Raw genomic sequence first — 15094 nt, 5'->3', positions numbered from 1 at the left:
TTGCCCAACAAAATTTAGGATCCATTTTATCCTGTTGCCCATGTGAAAATGAAAAAATTGAGGCTAAAATAATTTTTTTGTGAAAAAAAAGTACTTTTTCATTTTTACGGATCAATTTGTGAAGCACCTGGGGGTTTAAAGTGCTCACTATGCTTCTAGATAAGTTCCTTGGGGGGTCTAGTTTCCAAAATGGGGTCACTTGTGGGGGAGCTCCAATGTTTAGGCACACAGGGGCTCTCCAAACGTGACATGGTGTGGGCTAAAGATTGGAGCCAATTTTTCATTCAAAAAGTCAAATGGCGCTCCTTCCCTTCCGAGCCCTGCCGTGCGCCCAAACAGTGGTTTACCCCCACATATGAGGTATCAGCGTACTCAGGACAAATTGGACAACAACGTCCGTGGTCCAGTTTCTCCTTTTACCGCTGGGAAAATAAAAAAATTGTTGCTAAAAGATCATTTTTGTGACTAAAAAGTTAAATGTTCATTTTTTACTTCCATGTTGCTTCTGCTGCTGTGAAACACCTGAAGGGTTAATAAACTTCTTGAATGTGGTTTTGAGCACCTTGAGGGGTGCAGTTTTTAGAATGGTGTCACTTTTGGGTATTTTCAGCCATATAGAACCCTCAAAATGACTTCAAATGTGAGGTGGTCCCTAAAAAAAATGGTTTTGTAAATTTTGTTGTAAAAATAAGAAATCACTGGTCAAATTTTAACCCTTATAACTTCCTAGCAAAAAAAAAAAATGTTTCCAAAATTGTGCTGATGTAAAGTAGACATGTGGGAAACGTTATTTATTAACTATTTTGTGTCACATAACTCTCTGGTTTAACAGAATAAAAATTCAAAATGTGAAAATTGCGAAATTTTCAAATTTTTTGCCAAATTTCCGTTTTTTTCACAAATAAACTCAGAAATTATCGACCTAAATTTACCACTAACATGAAGCCCAATATGTCACGAAAAAACAATCTCAGAATCGCTAGGATCCGTTGAAGCGTTCCTGAGTTATTACCTCATAAAGGGACACTGGTCAGAATTTCAAAAAACGGCAAGGTCATTAAGGCCAAAATAGGCTGGGTCATGAAGGGGTTAAAGAGCATCTATATTTACAGGGTCCATATCTTCCTGTGATGCCTTCCTTAACGTCTTCCAATCACGGGGTCTGAGGCCTGAAGTGATCTGTCCTTGTGCCAGCTCAGCCGAGGCTCTCACCGTGTCCATGCGCAGGTGAATTACTTTGCGTCCATCACTTGACATTTCAGTCTGAATGCATTTTTCTCTTTTTTTTTTTCCTGCAATATTTTATATAATTTTACTGCTTGCAATTTGTTCAACTTGTCCTTCATCCAATTTTCAGGCCACCAGATCTCGGTGGCGTTCCCCCAGGAAAGGTGGTTCTATCGATGAATGGGTTAAGCTATGGTGTCATCCGGGCAGACACGGAGGAGAAGCTCTCGGTTCTTACTGTGCAGGATGTCGGGCAGGTTATGCCTGGAGGTAAGAAAGGACTTGGTCATATTTTTGGTCCAATATTTCTTGAACTTACATGCAGGACTGACTCCCCGTTACTTTTCTCTGCAGCCACCATGTGTGTGGTGAAAGTGGAGGGGGCACCACATCTATGTAAGACGGATGAAATTGGGGAGCTATGCGTTTCCTCAAACTCCACAGGCAGCGCATACTACGGTCTGCTTGGAATTACTAAGAATATCTTTGAGGTGTGTAACGTTGACTGAGCATACGTCCAGAGATGTTCTACATTTAGTAGTGTGTGAGCTTATCACCTTTATTCTTGTTTCTTAGACTATGCCGCTTACTGCCAACGGAGATCCGGTCTCCTCCAAGCCATTTATTAGAACTGGGCTTTTAGGCTTCATTGGTCCTGTGAGTAATCCTGTATCTTAGGGGTTTTTGTTTTATATGTATGTTTTGCCCATTTGTGCAATGTACAGTCATAACCATCAGTGTAGGCACCCTTGAAATTGTCCTAGAAAATTATTGCAATTACATGTTTATTTCCTTTACTTGTATTAGAACAAAAAAAAAATAGAGAAAAAAGGGCAAATTTAACATAATTTCACACAAAACCCCAAAAATGGGCTGGACAAAATTGTGGGTAAATAACTTTAAACATGTGATGCTCTTTCAAACTGACTGGTGGCAAGTAACAGGTGTGGGCCATAGGAAAATCACACCTGAAACCCGATAAAGGAAGAAGTTGACTCAATCTTTGCATTGTGTGTTTGTGTATGCTACATTAAGCATGGAGAACAGAAAGAGGAGAAGAGAATTGTCTGAGGGCTTAAGAACCAAAATTGTTGAAAAATATCAACAATCTCAAGGTTACAAGTCCATCTACAGAGATCGTTAGGTTTCTTTGTACATGGTGTGCAACATAATCAAGAAGTTTACAATCCATGGCACTTCAGTTAATCTCCCTGGAAGTGGACGGCAGAGACAAATTGATAAAAAGTTGCAACGCAGGATAGGTTGGATGGTGAATAAGCAGCCCCAATCATGTTTCAAAGAAATTAAAGCTGTCCTGCAGGCTCAGGGTGCGTCAGCGTGAACTATTCATCGACATTTGAATGAAATGAAACGTTATGGCAGCAGACCTAGGAGGACCCCACGGCTGATACGGAGACATAAACAGACTGCAGTTTGCCAAAATGTACATGAGTAAGCCAAAATCTTTCTGGCAAAGAGCCTCGTGGATACACGAGACTAAGCTAGAGCTTTTTGGTAAAGCACATCATTCTTCTGTTCACCGAAAACAGAATAAGGCCTATAAAGAAAAGAACACAGTACCTACAGTAAAATATGGTGGAGATTCAAAGATGTTTTGGGTTGTTTTTCTATGTTTTGCTGCCTTTGGCACTGGATGCCTTTACTGTGTGCAAGGCATAATGAAATCTGAAGATTTCCAAAGGATTTGGGGTCGCAATGTAGTTCCCGGTGTCAGAAAGTTGAGTTTGCATCCTAGGTCATGGGTCTTCCAGCAGGATAATGACCCCAAACATACTTCAAGAAGCACCCAGAAATGAATGGAAACAAGGTGCTGGAGAGATCTGAAGTGGCCAACAATGAGTCTGTTGGTTTCTTGTTGTGGCTTCTCCCACTAGTTTCCAGATTTACCTAGCATGCGAAGTTCTCACAACTAGTATAGCGGTTTGTTTGTTTTTTCAAGGAAAACTTCTTAGAGGGATTATTCTTATCTTTATTGATGGGTAATATTTCATGTTGATTGTAAATACATTAACGTTTTGATATTTCACTTTTTTTTTTAATCAAAAAGCTTGTATTGAAACAGTTTCAGAATTGCCAGCAGAACAAGTGGTAATAACAGGTTATCACACGCTCAAATTGCAAATCAAAAATATATCCACTGTTTCCATATTTGATCCATAAATGTTCTCCGCTCCTCCCTTTTTTGGTGCGCACAACACCGCATAGGACTAATGGAAGAAGAATCCAGATAATAATATTATCCATGTTGTACTCCAGGTGGAGCATATAATTTCCGATCTTCCACCTTTGCAGGAGCGTTTGGTGTTTGTTGTTGGGAAAGTGGACGGTCAGATGGTGATAAGCGGACGCCGGCACAGCTGTGATGATGTGGTCGCCACAGCCCTCGCCGTAGAGCCAATGAAGTTTGTATATAGAGGCCGGTAAGAACGTGATATAAAGTGACATTCTAACCGGTCGTCCAGTGCGAACATCTGTATGTATCATTCCTTGTGTGAGACACTGCATGCAAAGGGAAATTTCCTCTAATTACTATTTGGGGGTCCCGGGCAAGTAGCAAAGGATCCACTTGCTTAGACCCCTCATGATTAGTTATTGAAAGCGGAAAAGCCCAAATGAGCTTTGTAATCTATGCCATTGCAGCCTCATGCTCTAATATTGGAGTGTTGTATCAAAGCAGATAGTCCTTTTAGGCGAAGTTCACACTGGGTGTGTTTGCTGTTTTTTTTCATTTTTTTAATGCTAATTTTCAGCTGAGTTTTACAGCACCAGCAAAGACTTCAATATTTTGTCCTTTGCATGCTTTTTTGGACATAGAGCATGTCGCTTCTTTCAGTGTTTTTCAGCAATTTTCACTTATTGACTTGAATGGGTGATGAAAAGACACGGGTATCAGGTTGTGCCGCGTTTTGTGTGCCAGAACCTGATTCTATGGAATATGACTTTTTTTTTTTCAACACTTAACTTTATCAGCATGCACATAAGACAAACCTAGCATTCCAAAACCGCTGCAAAAAACGCAAGAAAAACCAAGTTAAACATTATTTTCTTTATGCAGCTTCTTTCCTGCCAAAAGATCAGGCTTTGCTGCGGGGAAAAGAAAACGCTGAAAAAAAAAAAGCCTAGTGTGAACTCGCCCTTATATGTGAACTTGACTTAATGACTAAGCAGGTGCAGCGTGGAGTTATTAATGTCGGGTTGGATGTTCTGCTTTCCGTTGTTAGGATAGCCGTGTTCTCGGTCAATGTGCTGCATGATGAGAGGATCGTGCTAGTAGCCGAGCAGCGTCCGGACTCCTCAGAAGAAGACAGCTTCCAGTGGATGAGTAGAGTGCTGCAGGTAAATCGGCCCGGGTCCACAAGAACCATGGAACCAATTGGTGCCCAAGGATTGTGTCACTCATCCATTACTGTTCCTACAGGCGATCGACAGCATTCACCAGGTGGGTGTGTACTGTCTGGCACTTGTACCTGCCAACACTCTTCCCAAAGCTCCTCTAGGTGGGATTCACATCTCTGAAACCAAGCAGCACTTTTTGGAGGGTTCTCTGCATCCATGCAATGTCCTCATGTGCCCGCACACGTGTGTCACCAACCTGCCGAAACCACGCCAGAAGCAGCCAGGTATTTATCTTGATTCTTGATGACATTCATCGCTCTATTAGGCGGTATACTAGAAAAATGTATGAAATGTTTGTCCATTCTCTTAGATGTGGGTCCTGCCTCCATGATCGTGGGAAACTTAGTGGCCGGAAAAAGAATTGCACAAGCTTGTGGTAGAGATGTCTCCCAGCTAGAGGACAATGACCAAGCGAAGAAGGTGAAGGCGGTTTCATGATAACAATGGGTTCACACAGTTTTTTTTAGGTTTTGTTTGAGCAGATCCCTTCCAAAATCTCTTGGAAAACTCTTCCAAATCCTTTAACTGAAAAACACCTGGCGTAATAAAAAAAAAAGATGCATATAATTTCTTAGAAGCAGATCCTGAGGGAAACCTCTCTAAACTAACTACTACCCAATTAAAAGGGTGTGAAGAACGCCTCTGGGGAAAAAAAGCACTTCAGAAGAAGAAAAATTCCACTTAAAAAGAAAAGTTTACCGAAGCGATTTCTGCTTGAAAAATTAATGGTTTTTTAACTCCTCAAAATAATCAGTGTGAGCGTAGCCTTAGCCTTCCTGACACGCGTCTCTTACACTCCTTTTGTTTGTGTCCCCAGTTTCTTTACCTGGCTGATGTTTTACAGTGGAGGGCACAAACCACCCCAGATCATCTTTTGCTTCTCCTGCTTAATTCCAAGGTGAAAATCTTTGATTTGTAGCTTTTCCCTTTACTGTGACTTGTTTGTTTTCTGATCACACAGCTGCTATGTGGATAACACACAATATGATCTTGGAGGTTTTCCGCCATTCCACTGCTGTAAGCCTTGCTTTACCTTCCACAGGGCGCAGTGGTCAGCTCTGCATCCTGTTCGCAATTGCACAAGCGAGCAGAACGTGTCGCCGCTGGGCTCCTAGAGAAAGCTCGTCTCAGTGTTGGGGATCATGTAGCACTTGTTTTTCCTCCAGGTGAGAGCAGTGGAACCAACCTGTAGTAATAGCACAAGGTGACAGGTGTTGGGTTCTGTTTGCATGGGACTATGTGATAAGAAGGGAGAAATAAAGGTGGCTACACCTCAGATAGCTGGGCTCAGCAGTAGGGAGATAAGCCGCTGCCAAGACACCACTGGTGCCAGCTTATCTCCCTTATGATCAAAGGAGAGAACTTTTTTTTTCATAAGGCTATGTTCGCACGTTGCATTTTTACTGCATTTTTTTACTGCAGGCAAAACCTGCTTTCATGGCACTAGAGAAGCTGCTTACAAAACAAACCAGATGCCTGCATTTTTGCGGGGGTTTTTTTGCACTTATCAATGCTTTCTAAGGGTGAAAAAACGGTGAAAGAAGTGACATGCTCCAGTTTGAAAAATCGCAGCAGTTTTCCAAATCCGTCAGGGGAAAAAAAAAACTTATGTGCATGAGATTCCTGAAATGTCATAGCCTTTGCTGATACTGTGAAGCGCAGCTTAGAATTTGCATAAAAAAGCGCAGCAAAAACTCAACAAGGGAACATCACCTAAGCTGGCCATACACATTAGATGGCTATTGGCTGAACGACTCTTCTGTCGATCCTTAGGCCGACAGCCGTCTGTCGACTCTCCCATATGCAGGAGCGCTGGCTCAGCCGGATGCTCCAGTGTTCTCTATGAGGAGAACAATGCTATCGGCAGTCCGCAATCAGACCTGTCCGCTCAACATCTCTCGATGATCCATTGGCTAGCGCCCCATACACCTTAGACAGTCGGCCCAACCTGTCGATATGGGTAGGTTTAGCCGACAATAGTCTAAAAGTGTATGGGGGCCTTCACTCTTGTGAATAAAAGATCAGGCACTTAGTAATTCAAGATGCCTGATCCTTCTACCCCTAAATCTGGCTTTGGGAAAGAAATGGGACACCCTTTTAAACATTAAATAATTCACTGATATTTATAGGGGTTGTCCAGGCAAAACAACATTTTGCAGAAGGGACAAAATATGTCAAACCTAACAAACTCCGCCATACTCACTCCCCGGGTACTCACTTGGATTTAGCCCAGGTCGCTCAGTGGTCTGCCAGGGACAGGAAGTGGTGATGCCTCCATTCCACCAGGGGCCAGACTGCTTTGGCTTGAGATTGGCTGCAAATGTCAGGTGACTTTGAATAGTGCGCCAGCATAAAACATCCAATAACGAGCGGCTGAATACTTCTGACCCCTGCAGCCAATCACAGGCCACCACAGCAGTCGGGTAGAACGGTGACCTCACCGCTTCCTGTGTCTGCCCTGACCTCGGAGCAGCCATTGATGCCCAGTCACCGGAGCAAAGGTTTTGTTTTGCCAGGAAAACCCCTTTAATCTCCTACAATGTAAAGGCACCTAAAGTTTATTGCATTGTTAGACCTTAAAAAAACAGCCAATTAGTTATGATTTTTTTTCTTCTGGCAGGTTAATTCTTTCTCGTGTGTGTATAATGAAGCGGTTTCTATACTTGTATTTGTTTAGGCATCGACCTCATTGCCACATTTTTTGGTTGCCTTTATGCCGGTTGTATTCCCATCACTGTGCGCCCTCCACACCCACAAAACCTCGCAACCACTCTGCCTACTGTGAAGATGATTGTAGAGGTAGTGTATCCAGAATTTGTGTCTGTCACTAGTTACATGCTCAGATGAAGTAACTTAACGATGACTGTTCAAACCAAGCACAGCTGCTGAGTGCACCCTTGGCATGGCAGGTCAGAGCAACTACCCACCTACTTGGTTTTCAATCTATCTCTGCCTCCTCTTTGTTAGTTGATGGCTCTGACTTTACCGGAAACAGTAGAAAGCGGCGATGGATGGAAAACAAGTAGGAGAGAAGATGCACTAAACACTTTGGCTACACTAAGGGTGCACCAAGGGCCGGTGCTTAGTTTGAAAAGTCATTCGGTGCTTACAAATTCTAAAGGATAGCGCCACCATTTTTAGATTTGCTGTATAGCAATCTAAAATACTTGTGGTTGCTTGTTACCAGTTGTATCTGAAAGGGTTGTTTTGATTTTGATTTTTTTTTTTGTATTTGATTATGTTATGACATATATTATTCTAGAGATTGGAGTGATTGAATAAGAGCAATACGTAAAAGACAGAGTGATAATGCTCGCAGCCATTTTTGTGTAGTCCTCCTAGTGCTAATATATAGTACATACATTAAAAGATATACTGATCAGATATTATTATAATGAGCTGTTTGCTGTTTACAGGTTAGCAAATCTGCCTGTATCCTCACAACGCAAGCAATAATGCGTCTGCTTAAATCAAAAGAAGCCGCTGTTGCTGTAGACATCAAAACCTGGCCAACCATTCTGGACACCGGTAAGAGTCCGAACGTGGAGCATGCATGGCTATAAATGACAGCGTGTTACTCCTGGTGGGGTCGGCACAAATAGATTTGCACATCCCATTGCATCATCCACAAAAGTAATTAATGGCCGCTGCATAGGAGTGATATTACCGCCTCTTAACCAGCGGCTTCCGCGGCCATTCTTTTGTTTACCCGACCTCGTGTCACACCACAATGATGACATCCCACCAGTAGAAGCCACAGCTGGTGGCAGGTAAGAGGTGGGATTTTGTTCCCATGTGGCGGCTACAGACCACTATCGTGGCCATTGGAATCAGGGCTGTGGAGTCAGTCGGAGTTGGAGGTTTGGCTTACCGACTCCACAGCCCTGATATGATGGGATGTATGAATATATTTGCACGGACTTAAATCCCTGGTGCTAGTGTAGAAATGTTTGCGGTGCTAATGACCCATGTCACTTTATTTTCATGTTTCTACAGAAGACATGCCCAAAAAGAAACTGTCCCGTACTTTTAGGCCAACGTCCCCCGACACTCTGGCTTATTTGGATTTTAGTGTATCTACCACGGGCATCTTAGCTGGAGTGAAGGTAAGACATGAATGTGACGTGTTGTTGCAGGACAGGAGTGTCACATATAACGAGTACGTACACCGAGCTTTCTCCACTTGTGTCCTTGTAAGTTAAGTTGGTCTTACTTGTTTCATCTGCAGATGTCTCATTCAGCCTGCAGTGCCTTATGTCGGTCCATAAAACTGCAATGCGAGTTGTATCCATCCCGGCAGATTGCTATCTGTCTAGACCCGTACTGTGGCTTAGGTTTTGCCCTGTGGTGCTTGTGCAGGTAAAATCTCATTTCCACTCTGCTTTCACATTGTGGTTTCCCAATATGTATATTGCATGTTAACGATGTCTCTAGTGTTATCAGAGGGCATCCTCCATTGCAGGGGGCACTGAACGTATGGCGTTGTCTTTTACCAGTGTCTCCCCTCTTGTCTGTACAGTGTATACTCTGGGCACCAATCCATCTTAGTCCCCCCGCTGGAGCTGGAGACCAATGCATCCTTATGGCTCAGTGCAGTTAGTCAGTACAAAGTGCGCGTCACTTTCTGCTCCTATTCAGTAATGGAGATGTGTACCCGAGGCCTAGGCACACAGACGGGCACCCTGAAAGTAAGGATTTATTCATGCTTCTTGTCTTTTCACCACTTCTAGCTTTCTTCCCTCATTTTGTCCTAAACCATCTTTTTTGCTTACCTCCCCAGCTCACCCTCTTGTTACAAACCATTATTTTATTTTTTATCCTTTTCTTTCAATGTGTTGTTCCTTTCCTTAAATCCTTTCCCTGATGTGTTCATTCCCTTGCCCAGTCCCGGGGTGTGAACCTGTCCTGCGTGCGCACATGCATGGTGGTCGCGGAAGAAAGGCCCCGGATCTCGCTCACACAGTCCTTCTCTAAGCTGTTCAAAGACCTGGGACTCTCCACCCGAGCAGTAAGCACCACATTCGGCTGTCGGGTCAACGTGGCCATCTGTTTACAGGTGAGCTTATTGACTTCTGTAAGGTCCTTAGCTCATTTCTGCATATAACGAGGCAATGAGTAGCTGCTCATAATGACATTGTGTCTTCCGATAAGTTTCTCGACCTGTTCCCACTGTCACTGTCCTACCTTTCTCGTCTCTCACTTCTCTTTGTGGTTCCTCTTCCAGCCCAACAGACTGGGCAAGCTTGCGGATCAGGTATGGGGTCTGCATGTGTGTGCTGACATGCTAACTGAAGTGTGCTTTGCTCTGGGCTCCGCTGGGCAGTGCAACGCAGTGTGTGTCAGCACAGGAATGGCAGAAGGGTTCACTTTTAGGCTGAGCACAAAGCAGGATGTTGGTTGTGTTGTAGAGGATTATGAGAAGGTAGTGCTTAGATAGGAGAATGAAAGGTAGACCTGGCTGTAGATCAGGACTGTACACCGTGTGCTTATTAGAATGTGTTCGTACTGCTTCTCACCTGCATGGCAGTCCCTGCTCCAAATAATGTCTCTGTATTGTTCATCGGTTGGAAACATAAATAAATCATTGTTATATTATAGGGAACCGCTGGTCCTGACCCAACCACTGTCTATGTAGACATGCGAGCTCTGCGCCATGACAGGTACTGCGAGTCCACATCAACCAACTTAACATGATGCTTCATAGAATTTCCTCCCTAACTAAGTTCTCTTGTTTTAAGAGTGCGACTAGTCGAGAGAGGTTCACCACATAGTCTGCCCCTAATGGAGTCTGGAAAGGTAACATTCGATTTGGAATAGCTTAAAGGGGTTGTCCACTACTCTGACAACCCCATCTCAATCTGTATGTTAAAATAACAACACATATACTCATCTCCAGTGCCGGCATCGTTCCACCGGTGTCGGCACTCACTTTGCTGGTAGGTCGCATGACATAATGTCATGCAATCCCTGTGGCCAATTAGCACTGGTTTCACTCCTGTCCTTTGGACGAGTTGGACACCACAAGGAAGTGAGCGGCCAGCTGCAACGTTCACTTCCTCTTAATGTCCGATTCGTCTGAATGAGAGTGATACCACTGCTGATTGGCCACAGGGATCGCTTGAAATAATGTCACGCAATTAGTGATGAGCGAATATACTCGTTACTCGAGATTTCTCCAGCATGCTCGGGGGTCCTCCGAGTAATTTTAGTGCTCAGATTTAGTTTTTCTTGCCGCAGCTGAATGATTTACACCTATTAGCCAGCATAAGTACATGTGGGGATTCCCTAGCAACCAGGCAACCCCCACATGTACTTATGCTGGCTAACAGATGTAAATCATTCAGCTGTGGCAAGAAAAACTAAATCTCCGAGCACTAAAATTACTCGAAGGACACCTGAGCATGCTCGGGAAATCTTGAGTAACGAGTATATTCACTCATTACTACACGCGATCCTTGGGAGAGCCATTGGGGACACCATGTGTGATTTTACTGTTGGGAAACATGCCAGTTGAGAAGAGGCGGTCAGTAGTGGACATCCTCTTTAAAAGGAATGTGTCTTTAGAAAATTACTTGCTGATATACAAAAAAAATATGTAATGTTGAGTTGAATGCATTGTTTAAACCTTTTTGTCAGGGTTTTTTTTTTTTGTTCATATGATCTGTATGAAAAAACATGGGTATGCTAATCTTCCTGTTCATTCATGATATTATATACCGTATTTTTCGGACTATAAGACGCACCGGACTATAAGGCGCACCCAGGCTTTAGAGGTGGAAAATAGGGAAAAAAATATTTGAAGCAAAAAAATGTGGTAAAATATTTAATAACATACTATTATCTGTGGTGTTATTATATATAATAGTATGTTATTATGTTGGAAGCTGCGGGACCAGTGTGGTGTCTGTGAAGTACTATATGAAGATGCTGGGGGGTGAGTATAAGAATGGGGGCACAGGGCTTATATTGAAAGCACCACTCCACCACTGCAAAATAACACTGGAGTGCTGCTTTAAAAGTCCATGGGAGAACTGTAACTCCCAGCATGTCCTGCAGATCCTATGACATGCTGGGAGTTATAGTTCACTAAAGGAGTGGCAGAGTGCTTTATTGTGTTTTGGAAAGACTGACCTCTTAATTGTGGCAGCCAGCCACACTGTGGTGAGGTAAAAGCATCCCATGGCTGCACACAGAGAGCCCTCCCTCTTGTTGCCTTTCCACAGCACAGGTAATGGAAGCCAGCAGATTCTAGTGTTGCAGTGTGAAGGACCTGTGATGATGTCAAGAAGAGGGAGGGCTCTGTGCTGCCATGTGATGCTGTAGCCCGCCCACTTCTGACATCATCACAGGTCCTCCTTGTGCACACTGCACAGCACTCGGCTCCAGCACAGGCAGGTATGCAGCGATTTCCTCTCCCCCGGACCCTGCTGCTGCTGCTGCCTCCTCCTCCCCCAAACACACGGATCTCCTCAGCTGCTGCAGGAATCAGCGCTGAGGAAATCATGTGTGTCCCTGCTTAAGTGCAGTATTCATTTGCTGCTCCCAGCTCACAGTTCAGCTGATAGGTGGGCGGGGAGTAGCTAATGAATATTCACTGCACTTAATCATCGGGACCACATGGTTTCCCCAGCAGCTGATTCGGCAGTGGGGACATTTTTCTGCCTCCTGAAGTGGGATAACATTGCGATCCCACTCGCTGCTGCCCCCCTCCCCACATGCTACATCCCTACCATAAGACGCACCCACACTTTCCTCCCAAATTTGGAGGAAAAAAAGTGCGTCTTATGGTCAGAAAAATACGGTATATGCATCTAATGAGCATGTGCGAAGATCATTGTGCATTGTGACTGGAGGGGAGATCAGGGTGAGCTGTGACATTGTCTATCGTCATTGGTGCATCCTGTGTTATCAGTTGTCTAGAGGTGATACCTATCACTACTATCATGGCTATGATGATAGTGAGACTTCTGTATACAACAGTACTTTTGAGTCTAGAATGGCCCCACTGGCCAGTGAAAAAATTGCAAGATTTTTTATTATTTTAAGTATGGATTGTAATATTTTTTTTTTTCCCGAAAAGTTACCGTAAATACAATTAACATGAAACCTGGTTTAAACTATTAGTCATTTTCTGATTCTACATTCCCTTCAGAGGGACCTTGCAGCCCTAATGTAACTCTGCCATGTTTTGCATATCTTTGAATTTATCCTGCAGATTCTTCCTGGGGTGAAAGTGATTATTGCACACACAGAAACCAAAGGACCCCTTGGAGACTCTCACTTAGGAGAGGTACGTATGCAGTACATTTGGGTTTAAATGTGACCTTTTCCAAATAAAAAGGGTAATTTTTTTTTCCCCTCTTGAAAATGTCTTACCAGGTTTGGGTAAGCAGCCCACACAATGCCAATGGGTATTATACAGTGTATGGAGAAGAGGCGCTGCACGCCGATCACTTCAATGCAAGACTCAGTTTTGGGGACACACAGACTGTTTGGGCGCGGACTGGATACCTTGGTTTTCTCCGCAGAACTGAACTAACTGATGCCAGTGGAGGTAACAAGAAGTCAGAAAACAGAAAGCATAGACATTAGACTGAAGTACTAATGATTAATGCTGATTGTTTTACACAGAGAGACATGATGCTCTATACGTGGTTGGTTCCCTGGATGAAACGTTGGAATTACGAGGCATGAGATATCATCCGATTGATATAGAGACGTCTGTGATTCGATCTCACAAGAACATTGCTGAATGGTGAGTTTAGGAAATGAATTCTTGTAATTAAGTCTTATGCAAATAAGAGTTCCCATCCTGTGAAGAAGTTGTTTCTACTAGTGATGAGCGAATATACTCGTTACTCGAGATTTCCTGAGCACGCTCGGATGTCCTCCCGAGTATTTTTCAGTTCTCGGAAATGTAGTTTTTCTTGCCGCAGCTGAATGATTTACATCTGTTAGCCAGCATAAGTACATGTGGGGGTTGCCTGGTTGCTAGGGAATCCCCACATGTACTTATGCTGGCTAACAGATGTAAATCATTCAGCTGCGGCAATAAAAACAAAATCTCCGAGCACTAAAAAATACTCGGAGGACCCCCGAGCGTGCTAGAGAAATCTCGAGTAACGAGTATATTCGCTCATCACTAGCTTCTACCTATTGGAAGCAGCCATCCTAAAAGTGAGTATTGAAGGGCCATGATTTTAAACTAGAAGCCAAACCAGAAACTTTTTGCAGACCTGTTTCAGGATGTTTGCCTCATCAGTGCAAAGAAGGAAAACTGGTTCTTAACCCTTGTGGCAAGCAACTTTAATGGGGCAGTTGACTTTAGAATTGCTACTCCCAATAGATAGCACTAGACTTCCTGTCCTCTTCCTCGAAGACTTTATTTACATATTTAAATTTGCAGTGCAGCATTTCATGGCCTATAAGTCTCCCTACGCCAATCTGACAGTCTCCACAAGAAGAAATGTTACCCCGTAGGCTCCCTGTAATTTGTCTTACCAGTGCTTATAACAATTTTTTTTTTTACCTTAACAGTGCTGTTTTCACATGGACAAACCTTCTTGTAGTGGTCCTTGAGTTAGATGGGCCTGAGCAAGAGGCCCTTGATCTAGTGGCTCTTGTGACCAATGTAGTTTTGGAGGAACATTATTTGATTGTTGGAGTTGTGGTCATTGTGGACCCAGGTGTTATTCCCATCAATTCAAGAGGAGAAAAGCAGCGTATGCACTTACGTGACGGGTTCCTGGCCGACCAGCTTGATCCAATATATGTGGCGTACAACATGTGAACCTAGAAAATAAAAGCAGCTTCCTGCCTTATCCCACCATGGACTGCGTGCTGGGTATGAAACAAAGCCGAGGAGAGGAGACTACGTACCACCATTCATCGAGGTGCTGGATTGCTGCTGTCTTCCCACCACCCAGTTGTGCTTCTTGTCATAGGGTGGAAGGAAACCCTCTTGATGCCAAGAGTGTTCAGAGCAGAATGTAACTAACGAACTTTTACCTCTTACCGTGGCACTGGATGTAGCTTCCTAAACCCTCACATGCTCTGTGTCCTGTGCAGCGTCCATCCTGCGTCATGTGTTGTCGCCTTACAGAGCCCAAATCCATGCAATAATGTGAATCTCCGGATCGCCCAAATCTGAGCACATAGATATTTTTTTTCCTTCTTTTATCAATTATATGGGGGCGACGATGCCTCCTGAGCCAAGATGGACTTTTCCAAAGTGTGAACGTTCACCAGCCCTTTGTGAGCTGCTACTTCACTTCTCATCACTGAACTGAATGTAATTATGTACAGAGACTGTATAATTTATTATGTGCATCAACCTAAAGGATATCCCAACTGGTTCTGAACAAAAAAGGGACAGGACCACTTCAATTTTATCACTGTAGTTTTTATAGCAAAAAAAAAAAAACATTAAAAATAACTCCATTAAGCACTA

The 15094-nt window shown here is 43.5% G+C and overlaps 1 protein-coding gene across 6 annotated transcripts in view; it reads left to right on the top strand.

The window, feature by feature from the left end:
- The window catches only part of DIP2A (disco interacting protein 2 homolog A), a 113173-nt gene extending 98079 nt beyond the window's left edge, over positions 1-15094 (top strand). For 4 of the 6 annotated variants that reach the window (XM_077272397.1, XM_077272395.1, XM_077272396.1 and 1 more), the window contains 23 exons: positions 1113-1227; positions 1358-1497; positions 1582-1718; positions 1804-1884; positions 3541-3668; positions 4470-4584; positions 4667-4868; positions 4955-5064; positions 5462-5542; positions 5687-5810; positions 7322-7443; positions 8061-8172; positions 8641-8750; positions 8873-9003; positions 9164-9332; positions 9530-9700; positions 9869-9898; positions 10243-10304; positions 10383-10440; positions 12860-12934; positions 13024-13198; positions 13276-13399; positions 14182-15094. In XM_077272397.1, coding sequence (XP_077128512.1) covers positions 1113-1227; positions 1358-1497; positions 1582-1718; positions 1804-1884; positions 3541-3668; positions 4470-4584; positions 4667-4868; positions 4955-5064; positions 5462-5542; positions 5687-5810; positions 7322-7443; positions 8061-8172; positions 8641-8750; positions 8873-9003; positions 9164-9332; positions 9530-9700; positions 9869-9898; positions 10243-10304; positions 10383-10440; positions 12860-12934; positions 13024-13198; positions 13276-13399; positions 14182-14434 — 2825 coding nt within the window. In that variant the 3' untranslated portion in view covers positions 14435-15094. Of the gene's footprint in view, positions 1-1112; positions 1228-1357; positions 1498-1581; positions 1719-1803; positions 1885-3540; positions 3673-4469; positions 4585-4666; positions 4869-4954; positions 5065-5461; positions 5543-5686; positions 5811-7321; positions 7444-8060; positions 8173-8640; positions 8751-8872; positions 9004-9163; positions 9333-9529; positions 9701-9868; positions 9899-10242; positions 10305-10382; positions 10441-12859; positions 12935-13023; positions 13199-13275; positions 13400-14181 lie in introns of those variants that run through there. The other 2 variants (XM_077272394.1, XM_077272398.1) reach the window with 2 other exon arrangements.

Source organism: Ranitomeya variabilis, chromosome 7, assembly GCF_051348905.1.
Source record: "Ranitomeya variabilis isolate aRanVar5 chromosome 7, aRanVar5.hap1, whole genome shotgun sequence".
NCBI classification, from domain to species: Eukaryota; Metazoa; Chordata; class Amphibia; order Anura; family Dendrobatidae; genus Ranitomeya; species Ranitomeya variabilis.
The sequence above is the reverse complement of the archived record's forward strand: the minus strand, read 5'-3'. Positions and strand labels throughout refer to the sequence as shown.